The following is a 27986-nucleotide window of genomic DNA, read 5'->3' as shown; positions in this document are numbered from 1 at the left end:
TTAACAAAACAGGAAACAACATGTGTTGGAGAGGATGTGGAGAAAGGGGAACCCTCTTACACTGTTGGTGGGAATGCAAGTTGGTGCAGCCTCTTTGGAGAACAGTGTGGAGATTCCTCAAGAAATTAAAAATAGAGCTTCCCTATGACCCTGCAATTGCACTCCTGGGTATTTACCCCAAAGATACAGATGTCGTGAAAAGAAGGGCCATCTGTACCCCAATGTTTATAGCAGCAATGGCCACAGTCGCCAAACTATGGAAAGAACCAAGATGCCCTTCAACGGATGAATGGATAAGGAAGATGTGGTCCATATACACTATGGAGTATTATGCCTCCATCAGAAAGGACGAATATCCAACTTTTGTAGCAACATGGACAGGACTGGAAGAGATTATGCTGAGTGAAATCAGTCAAGCAGAGAGAGTCAATTATCATATGGTTTCACTCATTTGTGGAGCATAACCAATAGCATGGAGGACAAGGGGCGTTAGAGAGTAGTAGGGAATTTGGGTAAATTGGAAGGGGAGGTGAACCATGAGAGACTATGGACTCTGAAAAACAGTCTGAGGGGTCTGAAGTGGCGGGGGGGTGGGAGGTTGGGGTACCAGGTGGTGGGTATTATAGAGGGCACAGCTTGCATGGAGCACTGGGTGTGGTGAAAAAATAATGAATACTGTTTTTCTGAAAATAAATAAATTGGGAAAAAAAATGCATATACATCAAAGTAATTTTGGAAGGCTAACTGAAACACTTGTAATTTAAAAGAGCGTGCAGAGGCCATTTTTTAAATTTTTTTTAATTTCTTTTAAGCATAACAGTATTCATTGTTTTTGTACCACATCCAGTGCTCCATGCAATCTGTACCCCCCCTAATTCCCACCACCTGGCTCCTCCAACCACCCACCCCATGCCTATTCAAAACCCTCAGATAGTTTTTCAGAGTCCATAGTTCACCTCCCCTTCCAATTTCCCTCAACTCCCTTCTCCTCTCCATCTCCCCTTGTCCTCCATGTTATTTGTTATGCTCCACAAATAAGTGAAACCATATGATAGATGACTCTCTCTGCTTGACTTATTTCACTCAGCATAATCTCTTCCAGTCCCGTCCATGTTGCTACAAAAGTTGGGTATTCATCCTTTCTGATGGAGGCATAAAACTCCATAGTGTATATGGACCACATCTTCCTTATCCATTCATCCGTGGAAGGGCATCTTGGTTCTTTCCACAGTTTGGCGCCCGTGGCCATTGCTGCTATAAACATTGGGGTACAGATGGCCCTTCTTTTCACGACATCTGTATCTTTGGGGTAAATACCCAGGAGTGCAGTTGCAGGGTCATAGGGAAGCTCTATTTTTAATTTCTTGAGGAATCTCCACACTGTTCTCCAAAGTGGCTGCACCAACTTGCATTCCCACCAACAGTGTAAGTGGGTTCCCCTTTCTCCACATCCTCCCCAACACATGTTGTTTCCTGTCTTGCTAATTTTGGCCATTCTAACTGGTGTAAGGTGGTATCTCAATGTGGCTTTAATTTGAATTTCCCTGATGGCTAGTGATGATGACCATTTTTTCATGGGTCTGATAGCCATTTGTATGTCTTCAATGGAGAAGTGTCTGTTCATATCTTCTGCCCATTTTTTGATATGATTGTCTGTTTTGTGTGTGTTGAGTTTGAGGAGTTCTTTATAGATCCTGGATATCAACCTTTTGTTGTACTGTCATTTGCAAATATCTTCTCCCATTCCGTGGGTTACCTCTTTGTTTTCTTGACTGTTTCCTTTGCTGTGCAGAAGCTTTTGATTTTGTTGAAGTCCCAAAAGTCAATGTACAGAAATCAATTGCTTTCTTATGCACTAACAATGAAAACACAGAAAGGGAAATTAGAGAATCGATTCCATTTACTCTAGCACCAAGAACCATAAGATACCTGGGAATAAACCTAACAATAGAGGTAAAGGATCTGTACTCAAGGAACTACAGAACACTCATGAAAGAAATTGAAGACACAAAAAGATGGAAGACTACCTCATGCTCTTGGATCAGAAGAATAAACATTGTTAAAATGTCTATACTGCCTAGAGCAATCTATACTTTTAATGCCATTCTGATCAAAATTCTACTGGTATTTTTCAAAGAGGTGGAGCAAATAATCCAAGAATTTGTATGGAATAAGAAGAGATCCCGAATCGCTAAGGAAATGTTGGAAAACAAAAATAAAACCGGGTGCATCACATTACCTGATTTCAAGCTTTATTACAAGCTTTATTATTATTTATTGCATACCTTTGATATTTTGTTATTGTTGTTGTTAATGGCATTAATTTAACCATCATTGTTGAGCCCAGGAGACAGACCTCAAATCAAGTAACAACATTTTTTTTCTAGCCTGCTTTTTGTCGTAAAATTGTGTTTTTTGAGAATTTGTATTACTGTTACTATTGTTTTGAGGAATGAGATTTAGGCGCACTCTGGAAATACTTCTTACTGATTCATTGTTGTTCACTAGCAGTTGTCGTCGAAGCAAGAAAAAATGAGGGGATGACAAAGAGATAAAAGAATATTATTAAGAGTGGATAGTTGTGTGTGAGATCAACATAAACACTGTCCATTGTAAATTTCTATAATCTGTAATAATTTAGGGAAATTACAGGCAAAGATGTTTCAGAACATCTGTTAAAAATTACTGGTTTCTGGGTTTCTGCCCAAATAAAGTAAAGATTATTGTTGAGGTAATAGTTCATTGTAAAGTACTATCATTTACTTATCAGTTTGATCTTATTATCTATAATGTTAGGATAACCCTTCCTAACCTCTGCTCAAAGATGTGTCCTCACAAATCCGAACCTCATAAGTGTAAGTTGACAACTATTTTAACTTGCTACACTTTTCATAATGACATATCTTGCAGCTACCACAGGTGTAATGTGTAATTCAGGTGTAATTCAAAAATATTCATTAAAAATTAAAAATATGTAAAAACTATCCAACTTTTGTAGCAACATGGACGGGACTGGAAGAGATTATGCTGAGTGAAATCAGTCAAGCAGAGAGAGTCAATTATCATATGGTTTCACTCATTTGTGGAGCATAACCAATAGCATGGAGGACAAGGGGCATTAGAGAGGAGTAGGGAATTTGGGTAAATTGGAAGGGGAGGTGAACCATGAGAGACTATGGACTCTGAAAAACAGTCTGAGGGGTTTGAAGTGGCGGGGGTGTGGGAGGTTGGGGTACCAGGTGGTGGGTATTATAGAGGGCACAGCTTGCATGGAGCACTGGGTGTGGTGAAAAAATAATGAATACAGTTTTTCTGAAAATAAATAAATTGGGGAAAAAATCTATTTCACCTTGCATAAGAAAACAAACAGAATTCTAGATACTAGCCAATGATATTGATATTTGTTATTAAACTGAAAATAGGTGGAATATTTTGGTAGAGGAGTTACTCCTTATTGATAAAGGTTTCAAATCAGAGCTACAGCATTCATTTTAGAGATTATAACTAAAAGGGTAGAACATATTCTAAGGGGAACCTGGGTGGCTTAGGCAGTTAAGCATCAAACTCTAGGTTTCTGCTCAGGTAATGATCTCAAGGACATGAGATTGAGCACTGCATTGGGCTCCACACTCAGTGCAGTCTGTTTGAGATTCTCTCTCCCTCAGCTTCTCTCCCCACTCACACACTCTCTCTCTAAAATAAATAAATAAATAAATAAATAAATAAATAAATAAAATCTTCTTTTAAAAAGAACATATTCCAAGTCTTATTAATAATTCTGAAGCCTAGAGAATCTACATCCTTTCTTACCAGCACCACGACTATATTTTCTAAAGAGGGTGTTAAATTAGAAGCTCCTAACACATCAATATATTATAAACATTAAAAAGAAAGCTACTAGCATGGAGGACAAGGGGCGTTAGAGAGGAGTAGGGAATTTGGGTAAATTGGAAGGGGAGGTGAACCATGAGAGACTATGGACTCTGAAAAACAGTCTGAGGGGTTTGAAGTGGCGGGGGGGGTGGGAGGTTGGGGTACCAGGTGGTGGGTATTATAGAGGGCACAGCTTGCATGGAGCACTGGGTGTGGTGAAAAAATAATGAATACTGTTTTTCTGAAAATAAATAAATTGGGGAAAAAAAAAGACAAAAAAAAAAAGAAAGCTACTTCTAAACATTAAAAAGAAAGCTACTATTAAACAAAATGATGTTTGGTTTAAAGATTTTTATTTATTTTTATAAGTAAAACAAATTGTGTCATATAAATATTTTGATGGTGAGAGCAAAAAAAAAGGAAGAGATGAAAATTGATGGATATAGGAATATTTTTTAAAGTATAAAGCAACATTAAATCCTAAGTACCATTAATTGCCCAAAGAGATACTAGAATATAATGAAACTTGATTTAAAAGAAAAGCCAACAAGAATGAATCCAGATACTTAAAAAAAAACATTTCATAGCATCAATTGTGATGTGATTTCCCTTTTCTAAATGTAATAATTTAAAAGGCACTGTCTCTTTTAGGACTGGATCTGCCATTTATGATGATGCCTCATCCCCTACTTCCAGTCAGCTTACCTCCTGCATCAGTTGCCATGGCAATGAATCAAATGAACCATCTCAATACTATTGCCAACATGGCTGCTGCAGCCCAGATTCACAGTCCACTCTCCAGAGCTGGGGCTTCTGTTATAAAGGTAAGAAATATGATTTGGAAGAGGACACAGGTTTTGGTTACATGTAAATTTTTAGGAAATATTAGCAATACCACTGAATCTTCAGTATAAACACACAGCTCATTGACTCAATTGATTAGCATATAGTATTGATTATATTTCTGACTTGGCCTGCTTAGGTGTTTTGTTGTTTGTTTCTTTTTATTCCATGACTACAGCTCTCACCTTTAATTCTAGCTTCATGTCTTGCAATCACAAGCAGAGTGGGTGGGAGGCATAGCAAGACTAATGGCACAGTAGAATAGTGTACAAAAATGATTACCATTGTTAGAGTGAAATAAAGTAAACACTGTACATTTTATGATGTTTAGGAGGCAGTTCTGGGGTACTATGTAGGACTTGTAGTCAGAAAGACCTAAGTTTCAATTCTGATTCTGCCACTTTATCTCAGCAACCTTGGATATAACATTTAATCTGCATGAAGAGCTTGTTTCCTCAACTGTATACTAAACATTATAGTAATAATCTATCCCACTTACTTAATTGGATATCCAGAGATAATTTGAGTAAAATATAGGTTAAATACTGTTAAACATTAAACAAATATTTATGATAATTTACAGAATTATCATTATCAACATTAGAATACTTTTTTCCCCAAACTTTCATGATCATTGGGTAATGAAACAAATAATTTTTTTATAATCTGTCATGATGTCTTCTATAGTTTGGCATAGGGCCTCTTGCCCTCTCTCCAAGTATCATGTGTACTTTATTATTTATTTTTCTTTTGGTAAGGAGATAATATAAGTGTATGTAGGATCAAAAGAGTCTAGTTAATAAGAGCAACCCATTAACTTGTAACTTTGTTCTTTTATTTATGAAAGAAATATTATATCCTTGAAATATACATGTTGTATTGGGCAACATGGGATATAGGTAAAGAAGACATGGTTTTTCACTTTCAGTACTCACAAACTAAATGCGACACTAACAACAAGTACCCATTTAACTTGAACTAACAAGATAGACTGTTATGAATGACAAGGAATATCAACAAGTATTATAGGAATTTAGAGGAGGGACTTATTATACCTGGCTTGTCAAAAAGAGGGGGAAAGGATCACGAAAGGCATTACAGTTGTTAGATTGGAACTGGACCTTGGCAATACTGGTATGATTGTAATAGATGTACATGTAGGAATGTGAAAGAAATGCAGAGGAAATACAAGATTCTGGATATTTTTGTTTCATTTTAAATTAGCTTCCACTTTTGGGGATTTTTAAAATAATGAGGAAAATTTGTGGTATAAACTTTGTAGGAAAGGACAAGAAAATTGATAATTTTTATTGAACTCCATACTTATTTACATGGCCAAGTAAAAGTATGCTTCTTACAAAGATTGTGGCCCTCAATCGATCAGTCTATCATAGCTAATCCAAAATTTTGTTGTTTGAATATTTGATCAGAGGCTAAACCAGGAAACACAGTTATCTTTGAGAAAAAAAAATATCAACATATTTAAAAGGTGGAATAATTATCTCATGATTTTGAAATTGGGTGACTACTAAGTAAATTTGACCCCACACAAAACTAGAAAACTATTAAGAAACCAAGTATAGTTTAAAGTACTCGCATTGAAATGATGAAAAAGTAATTTTAGTAGAGACATGTTTATAGCTTTTCAATAATGCATTTATTCAGTTTTCTTAATTATAACTACTCAGAGTGAACCAGCTACATTTTGGTTGAATGCTTGGGACATTTGGTAGCTTTGCCATGAATTTAGAGTGAAGAGGCTCTTAGGGAGGAGCTCATAACTAGCATTTGATTATTGGTGGTGAAGATGATGGAAATGGAAAGGATAATTATCTTCTTAAATAATCCAAATATTTTAACATATTAAAGCAAGAGAACTATATTTTTGTTTACTGCTAATTTGACTATTTCATATGCAACTTTAGAGTCAGAACTTTTTTTTTTTTTCCCCAATTTATTTATTTTCAGAAAAACAGTATTCATTATTTTTTTCACCACACCCAGTGCTCCATGCAAGCTGTGCCCTCTATAATACCCACCACCTGGTACCCCAACCTCCCACCCCCCCGCCACTTCAAACCCCTCAGACTGTTTTTCAGAGTCCATAGTCTCTCATGGTTCACCTCCCCTTCCAATTTACCCAAATTCCCTACTCCTCTCTAACGCCCCTATCCTCCATGCTATTGGTTATGCTCCACAAATGAGTGAAACCATATGATAATTGACTCTCTCTGCTTGACTGATTTCACTCAGCATAATCTCTTCCAGTCCCGTCCATGTTGCTACAAAAGTTGGATATTCGTCCTTTCTGATGGAGGCATAATACTCCATAGTGTATATGGACCACATCTTCCTTATCCATTCATCCGTTGAAGGGCATCTTGGTTCTTTCCATAGTTTGGCGACTGTGGCCATTGCTGCTATAAACATTGGGGTACAGATGGCCCTTCTTTTCACGACATCTGTATCTTTGGGGTAAATACCCAGGAGTGCAATTGCAGAGTCAGAACTTTTACAACATAAAATCGTGTACTGCTTTTTAAAAATTGTTATTAGATAACATGCTTATTTAAATCTTACCAAATACAAAAGTTGGATCTACTTTCATATAATTATTTTGACCAAAGTCAGTTGAAAACAATTTATTTAATGCTCTTTGATAAAATTTTTCTATGGATTTATAGAAGTAGATTTCGATCAGATGATGCTAGGGAAATGTTTTCTATCAGATGATGCTAGGGAAATAAAAAATGTTTTCTTTTGTTCTGTTTTTAAGGAGTTGATATCTGTGAACATTGTTGCCATGTTTTGTTTATTTTTTGCAAAAATATTATTACATAATTAACTATTAGTTTTAGAAATAATTCAAAGGAAATTACATAATTAAAACTTTCTAATTGTCAATTTGATGTTCATATATTGAAATTTCTTTTTTTTGTCTTTTGCTAATTTATTTCAAACAAAATTTATGATGAAATTCCTTAGATTTGTTAATTTTTTTATTATGCTTGAAAATATCTGTTTTCTTTTTTCTTTTTTTTTTTTGTTTTCAGCATAACAGTATTCATTATTTTTGCACCACACCCAGTGCTCCATGCAATCCGTGCCCTCTCTAATACCCACCACCTGGTTCCCCCAATCTCCCACACCCCGCCACTTCAAACCCCTCAGATTGTTTTTCAGAGTCCATAGTCTCACATGGTTCACCTCCTTTTCCAATTTCCCCCAACTCCCTTCTCCTCTCTAACTCCCCATGTCCTCCATGCTATTTGTTATGCTCCACAAATAAGTGAAACCATATGATAATTGACTCTCTCTGCTTGACTTATTTCACTCAGCATAATCTCCTCCAGTCCCGTCCATGTTGCTACAAAAGTTGGGTATTCATCCTTTCTGATGGAGGCATAATACTCCTTAGTGTATATGGACCACATCTTCCTTATCCATTCGTCCCTGAAGGGCATCTTGGTTCTTTCCACAGTTTGGCGACCCCAATATTTATAGCAGCAATGGCCACAGTCGCCATATATTGAAATTTCTAATACTCCTTTCAAGAACAGTTATCAATATGATACTAAGCTATAAGGACAGAAGATTCACACCTCATATGATGTATATTTTTGCAGAAATTTTTCAGTATGCTTCTTGGTGAAGAGCACTTTCCAGTTCCATCTGTTAGAATCCTACAGGTAGTGGGCAAAACTACATATCAAAACTTTTTCATATACTATTACATGGAGGATATGGGTATTATTCAAATAAAAACATGTCTTCTCTATTTATATTTACAGATTTTTTGAAGTTTTTATTTAAATTTCAGTTAGTTAACAGACAATATAGTATTAGTTTCAGGTGTCCAACATTGAGATTCAGCACTTCCGTAAAACACCCAGTGCTTAACACAGCAAGTGGACTCCTTAATCCCCATCATGTATTTAATTTATCCCTCTACCACTCTCTCTTCTGGTAATCACCAATTTGTTTTCTATAGTTAAAAGCCTTTTTCTTGGTTTGCCTTACTCTCGTTTTTTCCATATGCTTATTTGTATTATTTCTTAAATCATATATATGAGAGAAATCATATGAATTTTGTCTTTCTCCAAAAGACATTTCACTTAATACTCTCTAGCTCCATCCATGTAATTGAAAATGGCAATATATTATCTTTTTATGGCTGAATTATATATTACAGTATATATATATTTTTTTCACTTTTTTATCCATTCATTAGTTGATGTATTCTTTCCATAAATTGGCTATTGTAGATAATGTTGTTATAAACACCAGGGTACAAGTATCCCTTTGTATTAGTATTTTCATATTCCTTGGATAAGTACCTAGTAGTACAATTGTTGGAGTGTAGCGAAGTTTCATTTTTAAATCTTTGAGGAAACTCCATACTGTTTTCCAGAGTGGCTGCACAAGTTAGCATTCCTACCAACAGCACAAGAGTGTTTCTCTTCATCCACATCCTCACCAACAACTGCTGTTTGTTGCATTGTTGATTTTAGCCATGCTGACATGTGTGAGGAGATATCTCACTGTGCTTTTGATTTGCATTTACCTGATGATGAGTGATGTTGAGCATAATTTCATGTATCTGTTAGCCATCTGTATGTCTTCTTTGGAAAAATATCTCTTCATATCTTCTCTCTATATTTAATTGGATTATTCCTTTTGGTGGTGTTGAGTTTTATAAGTTCTTTATATATTTTGGATAGGAATCCTTTATCCGATATGTAATTTGCATATATTTTCCCCAATTCCTTAGGTTTCCTTTTACTTTTGCTCATTTTTTCCTTCACTGTGTAAAACCCTTTATTTTTTTTTTCCCAATTTATTTATTTTCAGAAAAACAGTATTCATTATTTTTTCACCACACCCAGTGCTCCATGCAAGCTGTGCCCTCTATAATACCCACCACCTGGTACCCCAACCTCCCACTCCCCCGCCACTTCAAACCCCTCAGACTGTTTTTCAGAGTCCATAGTCTCTCATGGTTCACCTCCCCTTCCAATTTACCCAAATTCCCTACTACTCTCTAACGCCCCTTGTCCTCCATGCTATTGGTTATGCTCCACAAATGAGTGAAACCATATGATAATTGACTCTCTCTGCTTGACTGATTTCACTCAGCATAATCTCTTCCAAACCCTTTATTTTAATGTAGTCCCAATACTTAATTTTTGCTTTTGTTTCCCTTGCCTCAGGAGATATATTTAGAAAGAATTTGATAAATCCTATGTCAAAGAAGTTACTGTCTGTGTTTACCTCTAGGATTTTAAAGGTTTCCTGTCTTACATTTAGGTCTTTAGTTCATTTTATGTTTATCTTTATGTTTGTTGTGAGAAAGTGGTCCAGTTTCTTTCTTTCACAAGTTGCTGTCCAGTTTTCCTAATACCATTTGCTAAAGAGATTGCCTTTTTTTATTACTCATTTTTCCCCACTTTGTCAAAGATTAATTGACCATATGTTTGTAGGGTCATTTTTGTGATTTGTCTCCTGTTTCTTTGATCTATGTATTTGTTTTTGTGTCAGTACCTTACTCTTCTGATCACTATAGCTTTGTAATATAACTTAAAGTCTGGAATTGTGATGCCACCACTTTTGCTTTTCCTTTTCTAGATTGCTTTGGCTACTTGGGGTATTTTGGGGTTCCATACAAATTTTAGGATTGTTTGTTCTAGCTCTTGAAAATTGCTGTTGCTATGTTGATAGGGATTGCATAAAATATGTAGAATGCTCTAGATAGTATAGACATTTTAACAATATTTATTCTTCTAATCCATGAGCATGAAATGTCTTTCCATTTCTTTGTATCATCTTCATCAATGTTTTCTTTTCAGAGTACAAGCCTTACACATTTTGGCCAAGTTTATTTCTAGGTATCTTATGGATTTTGGTGCAATTGTAATTGGGATTGATTTCTTAATTTCTCTTTCTGCTGCTTCATTTTTTGCTATGTAGAAATAAAACTGATTTCTGTACATTGATTTTCTCTACTGTGACTTTTCTGAGTCTGTTTATCACTTCTAGCAGGTTTTTTTTTTTTCCCTCTGTGGAGACTTTTTTAAAAAAATTTATTTATTTTTTTCAGTGTAACAGTATTCATTGTTTTTGCACCACACCCAGTGCTCCATACAATCTGTGCCCTCTCTAATACCCACCACCTGGTTCCCCCAACCTCCCCCCCTTCAAAACCCTCAGATTGTTTTTCAGAGTCCATAGTCTCTCCTGATTCACCTCCCCTTCCAATTTCCCTCAACTCCCTTCTCCTCTCCATCTCCCCTTGTCCTCCATTCTATTTGCTATGCTCACCAGGAGAGGCTTCCCTGTGAATGCTGACTCTCCAGGACATGCCCCAGTAAGAGCAAATAATCTCCCCATTGTGTTTCCCGGCATTCTTCAGATCACTGTTTCCATGATGTCTGACCCTGGATTGTGTGCCTGCCTTCTCTCCAGGAGAAGAGCTCTTCCCTCAGGACTCGATCCCCTCCAAGCCCACTAACCTTTAAAACCCCAAGCTTTAGGGCATTAGGCCCCACTGGTCATAAGAACTCACTGAATTCAGTCCAGCTTATTTCCCAAAACAATGGCTATGGAGAAATATTCTTTTTGTGTCTCTCATGCTCCCTCCTTGTGATCATAGTTCCTCTGTAGCACCAAGGATCCATTTCTCCCCTAAACCACATCTCTGCACCCTACTTTCTTTGATGTAGCCTCTTTTATACCTTTAGTTGTGGTGGAATTTGTTCTGTTAGTCTTCATGTCAATTTCTGAGGTATTTAAGATGATTTGATCATTATTTAATTGTGTTCATGGAATGAAAGGAACCTAGGGTCCTCCTACTTCACCACCATCTTCCTCCCTTTCACATTTACAGATTTCTGTTTTTTTTAATCCTGGCAGTTCAGCACCAAAAAAAGGAAATTTTAAAAATATTACTCATTGTTTTCCAAAATATTTGAATTGAGGTCACCATATGTTTTATATGATATTGACCATTTAGAGTCAATTGGCCTTCCATGAAACAAGATGGGATAGGGAGGGAGACAAACCATAAGTGACTCTTAATCTCACGAAACAAACTGTGGGTTGCTGTGGGGAGGGGGGTTGGGAGAAGGGGGGTAGGGTTATGGACATTGGGGAGGGTATGTGCTTTTGGGTAAATTGGAAGGGGAGGTGAACCATGAGAGACTATGGACTCTGAAAAACAATCTGAGGGGTTTGAAGTGGCGGAGGGGTGGGAGGTTGGGGTACCAGGTTGTGGGTATTATAGAGGGCACGGCTTGCATGGAGCACTGGGTGTGGTGAAAAAATAATGAATAATGTTTTTCTGAAAATAAATAAATTGAAAAAAAAAAAAGAAAATTTAACATTGAGCATTTTGTAAGAAATGTTATAATTATGAAATTTGATTTCTTTCTGAGAAATCCACTCTGAATTAAGGAAAAACCACAATAACCTGATTCATTCTCTTTGCTGTGTATTATATTGTCTTAACTCAGTGGTTTGCTATAACAAAATACCATAGACCAGGTGGCTTAAACATGATAAATTTATTTATCCTAGTTCTAGAGACTGGAAAGTCAAAGATCAAAGTACTTTGTGATTCCTGGTGAGAGCGCTCTTTCTGGCTTGCAGCTGATCACTTTCTCACTGTGTTCTCACATGGAAAAGATAGAAAGAAAGCAAATTTTCTCATAGCTCTTCTTCAAAGGGCATTAATCCTATCAGAGGGCTCCCTAATCCTATGACTTCATTATCTCCCAAAAGTCCCATTTCCAAATACTTTCACATTAAGGAGAGAGTTTCAACATATGATTAAGAGAGATAGTCCACAGAATATACAATCTAATGTGATTATAGTGTCACCTGTGCTTTCATCTCTATAGTTAATGATCTGCTGCTATTTCCATTGTATCCTTATTTTCAGCATTTTTTAAAGATTTTATTCATTCATTTGAGAGATAGAGAGCACAACCAGTGAGGAGAGCCAGAGGGCGAGGGAGAAGCAGACTCCTTGCAGAGCTGGAAACCCAACAACACAGGGCTCAATCCCAAAACCTGTAGATCATGACCTGAGCTGAAGGCAGACACTTAACCATCTGAGAAAATAGGCACCTCTATTTTCAGCATTTTAAAGCTCAGCAGCAGAAAAACAAATTTATATCATAAATGTATACAGAAAGAGATTAGGACACATTACACAGAAGCCCAAAATATATACTTAGTTATATTAAAATTTATGAAGGTTCACAAAAATAGCTACCAGATTTATTCATATTTTCAATTATTCTTATTTACATAAGTATCTTTTTTTTTTACTTTTGAGTAAAACTTTACATTTTTTCCTTATCATTTAAAAATGTGATGGTGGGGGGAACAACAGTCTTTGATATTAAAAGGATTCATGTCCTTCTAAACACCTGCTACTCTTCTTTAGCATAGTTTATGTTAAGCTGATCCTTGTGCTTTACCACTGATGATCATCGGACTGTGATCCCAATTTCCTTTGGAAGCTGGTCTTACAGCATGTGATTTGAATATTAGAACTATATGATAAATAGAGGTTATCAAGTTAGTAAATGACTGGCCTACAAATTGTATTTAATTTCCAGCACTTAGCATTTCTGATTAAAGGGATCAAAGCAACTATTTTAATATTTCTGCACGTCAATTTTCCTTCTGGCAGCATAGATCTCACTTTTTTTACACTTGTTTCTATGTTTACATTTCTTCTGATTGAGACTATATAAGAAAACTGTTTAGGTTAATGTATAGGTCATGTCAGCTCCTCATTTTAATTTGGGTGGACCCAATTGGCATTTGTTAACTAATTGAATCAGAATAAGCCACTGATACCTAGTTTAAAAAGTTTGTGGGTCAATCAATATTTTTTGTTTTCCAATGATGGAATCCTTATTATGCATCATGTGGTTTTTAAGGTTTATAATCTAATGTGGACAGATAATAAGCAGTATTAATAGTTTTATATTTTTATTAAATATTTAAATAGACAAAATGAACTCATGTACTATGTTGAAAATATGTTTTTGAGGTTTGTTTTATACTCTGTAAGACCCAGGTTCCTGAATCATAGCAAGAATGGAAAGTACATATAATGATTTAAAAAATATTTTCTTTCTCTTTTTCATTACTTTTTATTATGTTCAGTTAGCCACTGCATAGTACATAATTAGTCCTTGATAATGATTTGAATTTTCCTACATTCTCTGTTTAATATTTTAATAGTAGGTGTTTTGTTACTGCACAGTATTTATTTCTAATTTTTAGGTTCTTCAAAAGGAAATATGTGGGAGGCAGATAACTGTATTGAGTGCATTGTACTTAATATGTACTTTTACCACATGAAACTCTATTTGTGTTTCTTTGAATGCTCAGACACTCAAATAAATATAGTATTTATGTACTTATTTATACTTAATATTTGCCTAGTCAGATAATGTTGAACATTAGAAAGAAATAAAAACCTCAGATTCCTTTAATGTACTTAAACATTCAATGATTGTTTGTTTCATTTTATTTTATTTGGGCCATCATCCAATGCTGTGCCTGTAAGCTGGTTCTTAAAACAAATAAAAAAGAAAAGAAAAAGAAAAAAGAAAACTCTGATTTATATCATTTTCCACATTCTGTGTTGTAAATATTTCCATCAAGGCTGATTTCAAGTTACCATCATTTTAACACCTGGCTCACAAAATTACTGAATACTTAACAATTGGCCCTCATTTGAACGGTCTCCAAAATAACACCTTCTTTTTAAAACATAATATGAAATGTGAAACGTTTATCAAATCAAATGCTCCATGCCAATCTCCCTTCATAGCCACTAACAAAGCTTTCCAAACTAGTTTATCTGCTAATTTCTATTTCTTCAAAATAACATATTAACTAAAAGTTTGAGAAAACTATAAAAATTAACGAATACATAGTTTGTTTCTCAATGGAAATTATACCACCTTAACATAGATTGATGTCAAATTGAAAGGAACATGATTACATTTGGGCCTTTTTCTTCTACCAGTGTGTAAATATTTCTAACTCGGTGTAAGAAACGTTCAGTAATCAGGTGTGGATTCCTGCAAATGCCCTCAAATAGTGAAAACTAACACAAAGAAGAATAGACATGGCTGTCTATTCACCACTCTGTCATCTTTTTAAAAATTTTCTTTTCACAGGTAGAAGAGAAAACTATAGCTTTTTAGGGATCTGACAAGTGATGAGACTTTTAGAAGTTTATACTTCTAAAATTATATTATGTATGTATATTTATACATATATGTGGATAGATAATAAGCAGGATTAAGTTTTATATTTTTTATTAAATATTTAAATAGAAAAAATGAACTCATGTACTATGTTGAAAACATATATGTATACATATATAAATATATGTACAAATATGTGTACATATATATTTGCTTATACATATACATATACACACGTGTGTGTGTGTGTATATATATATATATATATTTGATTATAGTTTAATAAATTTTCCCATCTCCATGGATGTAAACCATGTAACCATTGTAGTTAACAATGACTTTTATTTTTTGAAAAATTTTGTTATTTATTTGAGAGAGGGTGAGAGAGCAAGCAAGAGCAGTGGGAGCAGCAGAGGGATAGGGAAAAGCAGATTCCCTGCTGAGCTGGGAGCCCAAGCAGGGCTTGATTCCAAGACCCCCAGGATCATGACTTGAGCTGAGGGCAGACAATTAGTGGACTGAGCCACCCAGGTACCCCAACAATGACTTTTATTTATTTATTTATTTATTTTTCCCAAATTATTTATTTTCAGAAAAACATTATTCATTATTTTTTCACCACACCCAGTACTCCATGCAAGCCGTGCCCTCTATAATACCCACCACCTGGTACCCCCTCCTCCCACCCCCCCGCCACTTCAAACCCCTCAGACTGCTTTTCAGAGTCCATAATCTCTCATGGTTCACCTCCCCTTCCAATTTACCCAAATTCCCTACTCCTCTCTAATGCCCCTTGTCCTCCATGCTATTTGTTATGCTCCACAAATAAGTGAAACCATATGATAATTGACTCTCTCTGCTTGACTTATTTCACTCAGCATAATCTCTTCCAGTCCCGTCCATGTTGCTACAAAAGTTGGATATTCATCTTTTCTGATGGAGGCATAATACTCCATAGTGTATATGGACCACATCTTCCTTATCCATTCATCCGTTGAAGGGCACCTTTGTTCTTTCCATAGTTTGGTGACTGTGGCCATTGCTGCTATAAACATTGGGGTACAGATGGCCCTTCTTTTCACGACATCTGTGTCTTTGGGGTAAATACCCAGGACTGCAATTGCAGGGTCATAGGGAAGCTCTATTTTTAATTTCTTGAGGAATCTCCACACTGTTCTCCAAAGAGGCTGCACCAACTTGCATCCCCACCAACAGTGTAAGAGGGTTCCCCTTTCTCCACATCCTCTCTAACACATGTTGTTTCCTGTTGTGTTAATTTTGGCCATTCTAACTGGTGTAAGGTGATATCTCAATGTGGTTTTAATTTGAATATCCCTGAGGGCTAATGATGATGAACATTTTTTCATGTGTCTGATAGCCATTTGTATTTCTTGATTGGAGAAGTGTCTGTTCATATCTTCTGCCCATTTTTTGATGTGTTTGTCTGTTTCGTGTGGGTTGAGTTTGAGGAGTTCATTATAGATCCTGGATATCAACCTTTTGTCTGTACTGTCATTTGCAAATATCTTCTCCCATTCCGTGGGTTGCCTCTTTTTTTTTTTTTTTTACTATTTCCTTTGCTGTGCAGAAGCTTTTGATTTTGATGAAGTCCCAGAAGTTTATTTTCGCTTTTGTTTCCTTTGCCTTTGGAGACGTATCTTGAAAGAAGTTGCTGTGGCTGATATCAAAGAGATTACTGCCTATGTTCTCCTCTAAGATTCTGATAGATTCCTGTCTCACGTTGAGGTCTTTTATCCATTTTGAGTTTATCTTTGTGTATGGTGTAAGAGAATGGTTGAGTTTCATTCTTCTACATATAGCTGTCCAGTTTTCCCAGCACCATTTATTGAAGAGACTGTCTTTTTTCCACTGTATATTTTTTCCTGTTTTGTCGAAGATTAATTGACCATAGAGTTGAGGGTCCATATCTGGGCTCTCTACTCTGTTCCACTGGTCTATGTGTCTGTTTTTATGCCAGTACCATGCTGTCTTGGTGATCACAGCTTTGTAATAAAGCTTGAAATCAGGTAAGGTGATGCCGCCAGCTTTATTTTTGTTTTTCAACATTTCCTTAGCGATTCGGGGTCTCTTCTGATTCCATACAAATTTTAGGATTATTTGCTCCAGCTCTTTGAAGAATGCCGGTGGAATTTTGATCGGAATGGCATTAAAAGTATAGATTGCTCTAGGCAGTATAGACATTTTAACAATGTTTATTCTTCCGATCCAAGAGCATGGAATGGTCTTCCATCTATTTGTGTCTTCTTCAATTTCTTTCATGAGTGTTCTGTAGTTCCTCAAGTATAGATCCTAACCAAAGAGGTTAGGTTTATTCCCAGGTATCTTATGGTTCTTGGTGCTATAGTAAATGGAATCAAATCTCTAATTTCCCTTTATGTATTTTCATTGTTAGTGTATAAGAAAGCCACTGATTTCTGCACATTGACTTTGTATCCTGCCACGTTGCTGAATTGCTGTATGAGTTCTAGTAGTTTGGGGGTGGAGTCTTTTGGGTTTTCCATATAAAGAATCATGTCATCTGCGAAGAGAGAGAGTTTTTAGATACATAGAATATATCTACCATAACAACACTGTTGAGTACAGTAGCCATTAGCCACATGTGGCTATTTCAATTTAAATGAATTAAAGAAAATGAAAACTTCAGTTGCCCTGTTGCAACTAGCCACATTTCAAGTGCTCAATAGTCGCATGTCACTTGTGGCTAGCATATTAGCACAATTATAGAACATTTCATCATTGCAGAAAACTTTATTGGATAGCACTATGTGTTAGAGCATTAAATGGGGTGGACAAAAAGTCATGAATCACTGGTATTCTTTGGGGAAAAAGATAATACAGACTGAAAAATCAGCAAGTATATTGCAATTAGCCTTGCAATTTGCCAAAATGTATAGTTATTGCTGACTATTTGCTTACTAAATTATTATTGTCATCCTTTTTTGTTAGAAAAGAGGGCAAGAACACAGAATTCACTGATTTTACAAGGTTTAATATGGGCAAAGGACTATGTCACATTGCTTTGTCAAAAGCAAAAAAAAGGAATGGACATAAGTTCCAACCTCAAAAGAATTTATAGAATTATATACTGGTTCTGGCTAGAACCATCATAGTTTGTTAGTAAAGTTAGATGAATTAAGAAGCAGATTTCAAGAGTGCCAGGGTGGCTCAATGGTTTAAAGCCTCTGCCTTCAGCTTGGGTCATGATCCCAGGGTCCTGGGATTGAGGCCAGCATTAGGCTCTATGCTCAGTGGGGAGCCTGCTTCCTCCCCTCTCTCTCTCTCTCTCTGTGCCTGCATCTCTGCCTACTTGTGATCTCTGTATGTCAAATAAATAAAAAACAAAACAAAACAAAAAGAAGAAGCAGATTTCATTGTAGGCAGTATGGCCTAATTTGTAGGAGCCTGACCTCTGAAGTCAGACTGCCTGCTGATATTTAAGCTCTGGTTTCACCATTCCTTGTTATGTGACTTTAGGCAAATTAATCTACCTGTATCTCAGTTTGCCTCATCTTCCAGTGAAACAGTGAGAGTAATTCTATCTATTTCATAGTGCTAACATGACATCAAATGAGACAAAGCTTGTCAACACATTTAGAGCACTGTTTGGCATTTAATAATCAGTGTATATTATAAAAGTTTGTTTTATTGTATTATGTTTATACTCAAGGATCCATATAGAGATACTAATAAGTAGAAACTAATATCATGGACAAGAACTAGCCCGAGAAAGAAGTAACTTCCTTTATATACATTCCTCTGTATAACCCTAATCAGTACCAGAACCAAGGATTTTTCCACCATTAGATGCCTATACAGGCATTGGACCCTCTCTCTACAAAGCATTTTTTCTTTTGTCATTGCTGATTTGATCTCCATGCAGATAAAAAAGAGTTAGGGATCTGGCGGGGATTGGAGAGCAATGTCTATTCTAATAATAATTGATCTGATTTGTATTTTATTTTAAATCATCTTTGGATGTTTATGTGTGGATTTTTTAGTCTTTAGTTTGAACTATGAATATTTACATCCCATGTGAAAATATCTGTAGACCTTCTTCCATCCCCAATAGGTACATTAGACAATGTTTGTTGTATGAATGAATTAAAAATAATGATTTATTGAATATAAAAATTGGGGGACTATTTATATTTTAAAATCAAATTTAATTTTTTTAGTGTTCCAAGATTCATTGTTTATGCACCACACCCAGTGCTCCATGCAATACATGCCCTCCTTAATACACACTTGGGGAGTATTTATAACATAACTGATCATGAGTGATACAGAATTTAATTCCAAAACTGGAAAAGGCATTACAAATTGTAAACAAATATTTTTTGCTTTTGTTTTTAGGGGGTTTGGTTTTGTTTTTGTCAAAAATTCATTTGGGAATATTGTTACTTCAAGCACATATTCTTTCATTGTGCCTCACATTCCTTCACCATTAGCTCAGCTGGTAACATTTGTATCTAATAACTAATATAGGTATAGCAGCAACTTGAAATTGCATTATGATTATTAGGTTTGCAAGGCTATTCATCCTTCAGTTATATTACTGAGTGTGACAAAATCCTGAGAGCAAAATAGGTAAAATACCTGACTGGTATAAAAACCTATTTCTTATTTGACATTTAAGTATCTTATTTTTTGTGTGTGTGGGAGAAACATTTTTTTTCAAGTTTTTATTTTCATTCCAGTTAATTAACATACAGTGTTACATTAGTTTAAGGTGTACAGTATACTGATTCAACAATTCCATACATCATGGGATACTCTGTAATATCAGTGTACCATAGTTTTCTCTGATAACAAATCTGAGAAATTTAAGTAAGAAGCTGTTATTTGGCTGTTTACTAGTATCATCTGATTAGCTCTGTTTTTTGTTTGACTGAGCAGCTGGCAATTAATGCACTGATAGGAAATGGACACAAGGCCAGTGGCATAAGCATGTGGACATCTGGTATTAAAATTAATCAACACAGAGAAGGTTTTTTTATGATAATTCAAATTCACTGAATTTCAAATTCACTGAATAATAACTAGCTGAGTCTTTATTTTAAATTCTACACCTGAAACTAATATTACACCTTATTTTAACTAACTGGAATTTAAATAAAACCTGAAAAAGAAAACAATGCCCTATAGCTATGAGCAGGTTTTATGACTGATTCTATTAAGCTGTCAGCCTCTTCCAGAACAAGCTGATCTCACTGAAGATGTGAAAGGATCCTTTGCCCTAATATAACATAGGTCACATGTAGACTGAGTCTATAATTTTGGACTGTTTCATGGTTACATGTTCCAGGTGCACCCACAATCTGCCTATGTTTTTTTTTTTTAATTCATGAAAACCCTGCCATATTCATTTATGTTAACCTTAATAAAATTGTAAATTGGTGATTAAGGAAAGTGGACTAATTCTTTTCTTATCACAAATATTTATTTGTGTATTTGAGAGAGAGAGAGAGAAAATGAGCAAGAGGAGGGACAAGGGGAAAGGGAGAGAGAATCAAGAGATTTCCCCTCTTAGCATGGAGCCTAATGTGGGGCTTGATCTCAGGACATCGATATTGTGACCTGAGCCAAAACCAAGCATCAGCCGTTTAACTGGCTGAGCCACCCAGGAGCCCCCACAGACTAATTCTTTGATTTGTAAAGATACATATGTTGTCATGTATCCATTATTATTCAGAGATACCAAATTTGGGTATCAAATTATTCCTCAGGAATGGTATCAAATTATTCCTCAAGAATTCCTCAGGAATTCCTCATAACAATGTTTCCCTGTCCCTGATTTTATTATTAAAGTCTGTCAAGTTACAGTCTGTTCTGTTTCTGCAGAACTCTGGTGACAGTATGGAAGGAGCACATCAATTAAATTTGAAATATCAAGACAAATGCATGAGTAAAATATCTAGCACTCAGACAAACTTCCAAAAGCCACTCCTCGGTAAAGAAATGCCATTAAATCCTTTAGGAACTCATTAATAGGTTAGCATGTGGAAGCATAATTACAGTGAGTTGAATTCCAATTAAATAGAAAAAAAAAGATAAATTATATAATACACGATCACACTGAGTACTTAATAACAACATAATACAATGTCAGAAGTGACAATTTAGCATTTATTGATACAGTTGTTAGTAAAAGGCAACTACACACATGTACACATACATATAAAGACATGTTTAATACGTATTTATTAGTACTTCATACATTCCATGTATGCGGCCATATTTCCAAGGATGTAAAGAAATACACTCAGATGAAATAAAGGATCTGCATGAAAATGGGCAGAGTTGATACTTTACTGTCAATAAACTAAATCTTAAACCAAACTGACTGTATTAAACTTTGTATAAAACTGAATCTTCTAAGCATTGGCCCTATTCTTTATTAAGGTTCAAATGTATTTTCAAATGATTTAATATGACGAATGTCTCCTTTATCCATTTGTGATATATAGTTCCCAAAAGGGGCAAAGTATGATAAAAGAGGGGATAGTATGTACTAATTAAGATTTTCCATAATATTTCTTTCTTTTTAAGCATAATCCTTGAACTATAAATATATGCTAGAATCTGAGTTATTATTACAGGTAATTTTACTAATTGTAAGGGAAATGGGGATTTGATTGGCTAAGTATGTATCAGTTTTGGAAATGTCTCTCCTTTGCTACTTTGAATCTGGAGAAGACCTATAGTGTTTCAGAAGAGCTACAGCTGCTGTCAATGGGCCCAAATGAATTACATGAAGTGTAACAGAGTTGTAAAAGTCATAAATGACAAATAAATTTAAATCATCAATGACTAAAAATGACTGGGGTTTTAGAGTTGTAATTTTCCTTTTTAAATGCCCTTATTGATTTGTTGCAAATACTGTTAACCCTGTATTTGGCAAATGATGAGGACATTATTACTTGTGTTCTCATTTATAATAAAGCAGATTAACTTGCTGTGAAATTTTAACTAGGCTGAGACACAACAGTAACCACCTAATGAACCAAAGCTCATTGCAGTTAAGTAGCTAAATAGATGCATACGATTACAGGGATGAAAATGGATCTGTCTACTTGCAAAGAATAAATTTTTCATAGAATAAATTGTTCATAGAACTATTAATTATTTTAAGAGAAATTAAACATTCCTAGCTCTACACAGATTATGTGTGTGTGTGTGTGTGTGTGTGTGTGTGTACACACATATATTATAGCCACCTAACTCTTAATCAATATAAGGCACTAAACTTATACAGCTTACATGGTGAAAAAAGTCTGATTTTTGTGACCCCTTAGGAAAACAATAACTGAATTTGGAAAGTGCAGGCTACAAAACCTTAAAGCAAAAATATTACTTTATGCAAAATATTGCTATCACTCTAAATCCTGTTTTCCCAAAGTTAGTTTATTGTTTCAACAAATATGGTGTTGAAAATGTCAAAGAAGGAGTTTAAGAGTAAGTTATTTGAGTTTATAGTATTTGATCATTTACTAACTTTAAGCATTTGGGAGATCTTCCTTTACAGTATTGTATTTTTTCTCATTTTCATAACATTTCTATTTGTGTAGATGTTCTTTTAATTTTTTTTAATTCAAAATGAACTTTCATTTTTTATTAGGCAGAGTGGACAAGAACAAATATCACTGTCAGTTGAATTCTCATGTGTGTATGATTCCTGTTTGCCACCATACAGTGATTTTGTTTGTTCTGTTCTATTTTTGCCTATTAACTGCTGTACTTTGTCCCTGTCCATCCATTCAGGTGTCCATGAAATTTAAATGTAGTTCATTGAATTATATATTTTTTCAACAAATTTTCAATGTTACAATTCAAAGAAAATACGGAATGTTCTACACTTTATATACATATTTTGGCATAGAATCATTGAGGCTATACAACAGTGAAAGTCAAAAAAATAATTTTGACCGTATATATAAAAATCCTTTCATTGGGGTGTGTTTGTGTACATATACTAAAAAGAATGTGTTTTAAATCATGACAGTTTAGGTTGATTTTCACAACTAATGGGTTACTAGTCTTCTCATAAAGTAAAAGAATGTGGTATAAGAGCTGTATATAACTTGTTGTCTATCCCCAGACCATCACTCCAGGATACAAGTGTCATTTTTACAAAGTAAAAACTTGATTCTTTTCTTCTGCTTTGCTTATATGTTTCCTTTTATTTTGTGCTGTATAGTAGTGTTACAATTATTTTTTTTTAATTTTTGTTTTATTTATTTTTTTCATTGTTCCAAGATTCATTGTTTATGCACCATACCCAGTGCTCCATGCAATACGTGCCCTCCATAATACCCACCACCAGGCTCACCCAACTTCCCAACCCCTGCCCCTTCAAAACTCTCAGATTATTTTTCAGAGACCATAGTCTCTCATGGTTCATCTCCCCGTCTAATTTCCCCCAAATCCCTTCTCCTCTCCGTCTCCCCATGTCCTCTGTGCTATTTCTTATGCTCCACAAATAAGTGAAACCATATGATAATGGACTCTCTCTGCTTGACTTACTTCACTCAGCATAATCTCTTCCAGTCCCGTCCATGTTGCTACAAAAGTTGGGTATTCATCCTTTCTGATGGAGGCATAATACTCCATAGTGTATATGGACCACATCTTCCTTATCCATTCATCTGTTGAAGGGCATCTTGGTTCTTTCCATAGTTTGGCGACTGTGGCCATTGCTGCTATAAACATTGGGGTACAGATGGCCCTTCTTTTCACTACATCTGTATCTTTGGGGTAAATACCCAGTAGTGCAATTGCAGAGTCATAGGGAAGCTCTATTTTTAAGTTCTTGAGGAATCTCCACGCTGTTTTCCAAAGTGGCTGCACCAACTTGCATCCCCACCAACAGTGTAAGAGGGTTCCCCTTTCTCCACATCCTCCCCAACACATGTTGTTTCCTGTCTTGTTAATTTTCGCCACTTTAACTTGTGTAAGGTGTTATCTCAATGTTTTTTTTTTTAATTTCTTTTCAGTGTAACAGTATTCATTGTTTTTGCAATTAGATATTTATCTGTGTAGTAAATATAAATGGAATGTATATTTCTCTGTTTTAAGACTTGTTTTTCCTGAGGTATGACAACAGTTATAGAGCCTTTAAATATAACATAAATTTATTATAATCATCAGTATTTAATTAGGATATAATACTGCAGCTAATATACTAAAAGTCTGATCATTTTGTTAAAATGATCAGATATTAGTTATATGCTAAATGATAATATAAAACTACATTGATAATTGTATTAGTGTTTTATTGCTGCTATAACAAAATATGACAAGTTCAGTGGTTTAAAAAATGCAAATTTATTTTCTTACAGTTCTGTAAGTTGGATGTCTAACATAGGTATCACGGAGCTAAAATCAAGGTGTTGGCAGGACTGCATTTCTTTCTGTAGCTTCCAGGGATGAATCTGTTTCCTTGCTTTTTCACCTTGTAGAAGCCATCTTGGCTTCTTGTTTCTTGGCTCATAGTTCCCTTCATCCATCTTCAAAGGCAGAAATGTATCTCTCTGATTGTTCTTCTGTAACATCTCCCACTGACTTCCCCTTTCTGCCTCTAAGTGTAATTTTTAAAAAAGACTTTATTTGTTTGTTTGTTTGTTTGTTTATTATCAGAGAGAGAGAGAGAGACAGAGAGCACAAGCAGGCAGAGTGGTAAGCAGAGGCAGAGAGAGAAGCAGGCTCCCTGCTGAGCAAGAACCCCCTCCAATGTAGGACTCGATCATGACTTGAGCCGAAGGCAGTGTCTTAACTGACTGAACGATCCAGACATCCCTCTAAGTGTAATTTATCTATCTCAGAGGACTCACTCAAATTTGAAAAATCCATTTACATATGTCATATAAAATATTTACATGTGATGTAACATATTCACAGGTCTCAGTCATTAGGATGTGGAGTGGATATTTTGGGGGCCACTATTTTGCCTATTACTATTCCACCTGATACAATTGTAGACATTGCAAAATGTTAACTTCTACTAGTGAAATAATTAAGCCTTAACTCTTGTGCTACAACTTCTGTATTTAAATAAACAACAGTTTTCTTCACAGAATTAATAAAATTTAGGCCTTTCGTGCAAAATCAATGTGAAAATGTACAAGCACATATTTGACAAACTAATTCTTAGTGTTACGATAATTAGAATACAGATGTTGTAATTACATATAATTAGAATATTTAAGAAATTATTACGGATGAATTAAATATTTTATAGGTTAAACATTATCTGTCCCAGCATGTCTATTACCCTCTCACATTTATTGCATATAGGCATAAACACAGAAATTTGGTTTTTCTAGTGATCAAATTGGTTGAATGATTGCAATATATCAACATAATGAATAATTTCAAAGTTTTGTAAGAATATTCATAATCATAGAAGCCTTGAGACCTGTCACAGTTACTGTAGAGATATGTGAAATATGTTTTATTTTTATTATAATTCATATTTAAAATTATAAAAATCTAAATGATACTAAGCAATTCATATTTAAAATTATAAAAATCTAAATGATACTAAGCAATTGATATTGACAGGTTTTAGTGTTAATTTGGGAAACCTATCATTGTGTCCTGGTACTACCAAAGCATTTTGCTGGCAGAATTTAGCGTAAATTCCTAAAGTCTGATAGAGTTCATGTGTATTGTTTCTATAATTTTTATTTGTGCCAAAACACTCAATATGTACCAGATGGTACTATTTGTGAGTTTTATTCCTAAGTTCTCAAATGTTTATTTTTGGAAGATCTTCTTAGAGAGTAAGATCACTCTCCAGGCTTTGGCATATACTTTATATAAATATAAGAGTTTACAATAACAATAATCTTCATTGCACACCTATATTCATAATTCTTTATGAATTTTCTAGGAAAGAAAATGGAAACTAGACTTTCTTGAACCTCTTACGTATATCCAGTATGGTACTGAGCCCTTTCACATTCTCTTTTGGCCTCCATAATATCCCATTAATTTTATAAGAACAAAAAAATGTGCATTTGTCTGAAGATACAAGTTTAAGACCAAGTATCATGAGCATACATGCTTTTGGGATAAGTGAAAGGTCAAAATTTCAAATGTTATGGATTCAACCAACCTGAAAAACTTGGTGAACAGATGAAATTCCCTATTGTGTTTACTTTTGTGTCAGGAACGGATCCCAGAGAGTCCTTCTCCTGCTCCCTCTCTGGAAGAGGATCATCATCCTGAAAGTCAGATTTCCTCCCACCCCAGCAGCAGTGTGTCCAGCTCTCCCTCTCAGATGGATCACCATTCAGAGAGAATGGGTAAGTATCTAATCTAAAACAAGAAATTAAAAGATACTCTTTGGGGAATTTATTCATTAGTCAATAGAAGTGGGAGAAAGAATGTGGAGGAGTTGATGCCTCCTTAATAAAAATGACTTTTTAAAGTGGTCTTTTTTTTTTTTTAATTGCTGAAGAAATATGAACAGCAAATGAAACTTGAAGTGTTAGAAGTTTCTTCTCTGGAAGGGTCTTCATTCACTGTGTCACTGGATTCCTTGAGAACAATATGATGGGATCTTTGAAGAGTATATGTTAGTTCAACATATTGTTATTTAAGAGTTCATGTGATATAATACATATGCTATATTCACAGGATCTTTGAGTAAGGAAAATTAAAATATCTTTTAAACAGTTGATCATTTAAGAGTGATGGAAAAGTAAATCAAGACACAATTTTCTGGGGCACCTGGGTGGCTCAGTGGGTTAAGCCTCTGCCTTTGGCTCAGGTCATGATCTCAGGGTCCTGAGATTGAGCCCTGCATCAGGCTCTCTGCTCAGCAGGGAGCCTGCTTCTTCTCTCTCTCCCTGTCTCTCTGCCTACTTGTGATAGCTCTCTGTCAAATAAATAAAAAAAATCTTAAAAAAAGATACAATTTGCCACAATCTCAATAACTTAGGTAAAAATATTTAGCATGTTTTCCCTTTTTTTAAAAAAAATTATCTTGGAAGTCTTACACCATAGACACTACCCCAGAAATACTAAAACAGTATTGTCAGTGATGTAGTATGTTAGAGACTTGAATCTAGCCATAGTTCTGGAACTGAGTAGCTATGAGACCATGGGTATGTCACTTAATCATCATGAGTTTCTTTATTTTATATATGGAAATAATTACTGCCATGCCTAATGCACTGGATTTTTGTGAAATCAAATGAAATAATTAGTGGAAAACTCTTGAGAAGTTTAAAGTACTCAGGAAGTGTGAAGGATGACCACTATTTTTGTCTTTGTAGATTTACCTTGATTGTTTATCATCCCTTGATGTGATTTTCCTTAGGTAAACAGGTATTATCGAGTGCATTCAGTTGTAAAAATTCTCGTTTTTTTTGTTTTGTTTTGTTTTGTTTTTCCAATTTATTTATTTTCAGAAAAACAGTATTCATTATTTTTTCACCACACCCAGTGCTCCATGCAAGCCGTGCCCTCTATAATACCCACCACCTGGTACCCCCAACATCCCACCCCCCCGCCACTTCAAACCCCTCAGATTGTTTTTCAGAGTCCATAGTCTCTCATGGTTCACCTCCCCTTCCAATTTACCCCAAAGCACATACCCTCCCCAATGTCCATAACCCTACCCCCCTTCTTCCAACCCCCTGAAAGCAAAGTGGGCAAAAATTCTCGTTTTGTATATAATAATTATGAGCCAAGTGAGACAGGTAAAATATTTATTAATCTTTTGTATCTATACAATCCAATTTCCTAAATATCTATTTCCCTTAGGAAAAAGTATTTCTTTTTTTTTTAAAGATTCAGTTTGTTTGAGAGAGAGAGAAAGTGAAAGAGAGCATGAGAGGGGAAAATATCAGAGGGAGAAGGAGACTCCCCATGGAGCTGGGAGCCCAGTGTGGGACTTGATCCTGGGACTCTGGGATCATGAACTGAGGTGAAGGCATTTGCTTAACCAACTGAGCCACCCAGGAATCCAGGAAAACTGATCTCTCTTCTGTTTTAGTCTTACTCTGTAAA

The 27986-nt window shown here is 35.2% G+C and overlaps 1 protein-coding gene across 1 annotated transcript in view; it reads left to right on the top strand.

Moving 5' to 3' along the window:
* DACH2 (dachshund family transcription factor 2) overlaps nt 1-27986 on the top strand; it is an 874111-nt gene that overhangs the window by 701064 nt on the left and 145061 nt on the right. Inside the window, exons 5-6 of the mRNA XM_044235297.1 lie at nt 4525-4697; nt 26140-26275. Of these exons, the coding sequence (XP_044091232.1) occupies nt 4525-4697; nt 26140-26275 (309 nt within the window). The remainder of the gene's footprint in view (nt 1-4524; nt 4698-26139; nt 26276-27986) is intronic.

The sequence above is a fragment of the Neovison vison genome, chromosome X, assembly GCF_020171115.1.
Source record: "Neovison vison isolate M4711 chromosome X, ASM_NN_V1, whole genome shotgun sequence".
In the NCBI taxonomy this organism is placed as follows: Eukaryota; Metazoa; Chordata; class Mammalia; order Carnivora; family Mustelidae; genus Neogale; species Neogale vison.
This window is presented reverse-complemented; position numbering and strand designations above follow the sequence as displayed.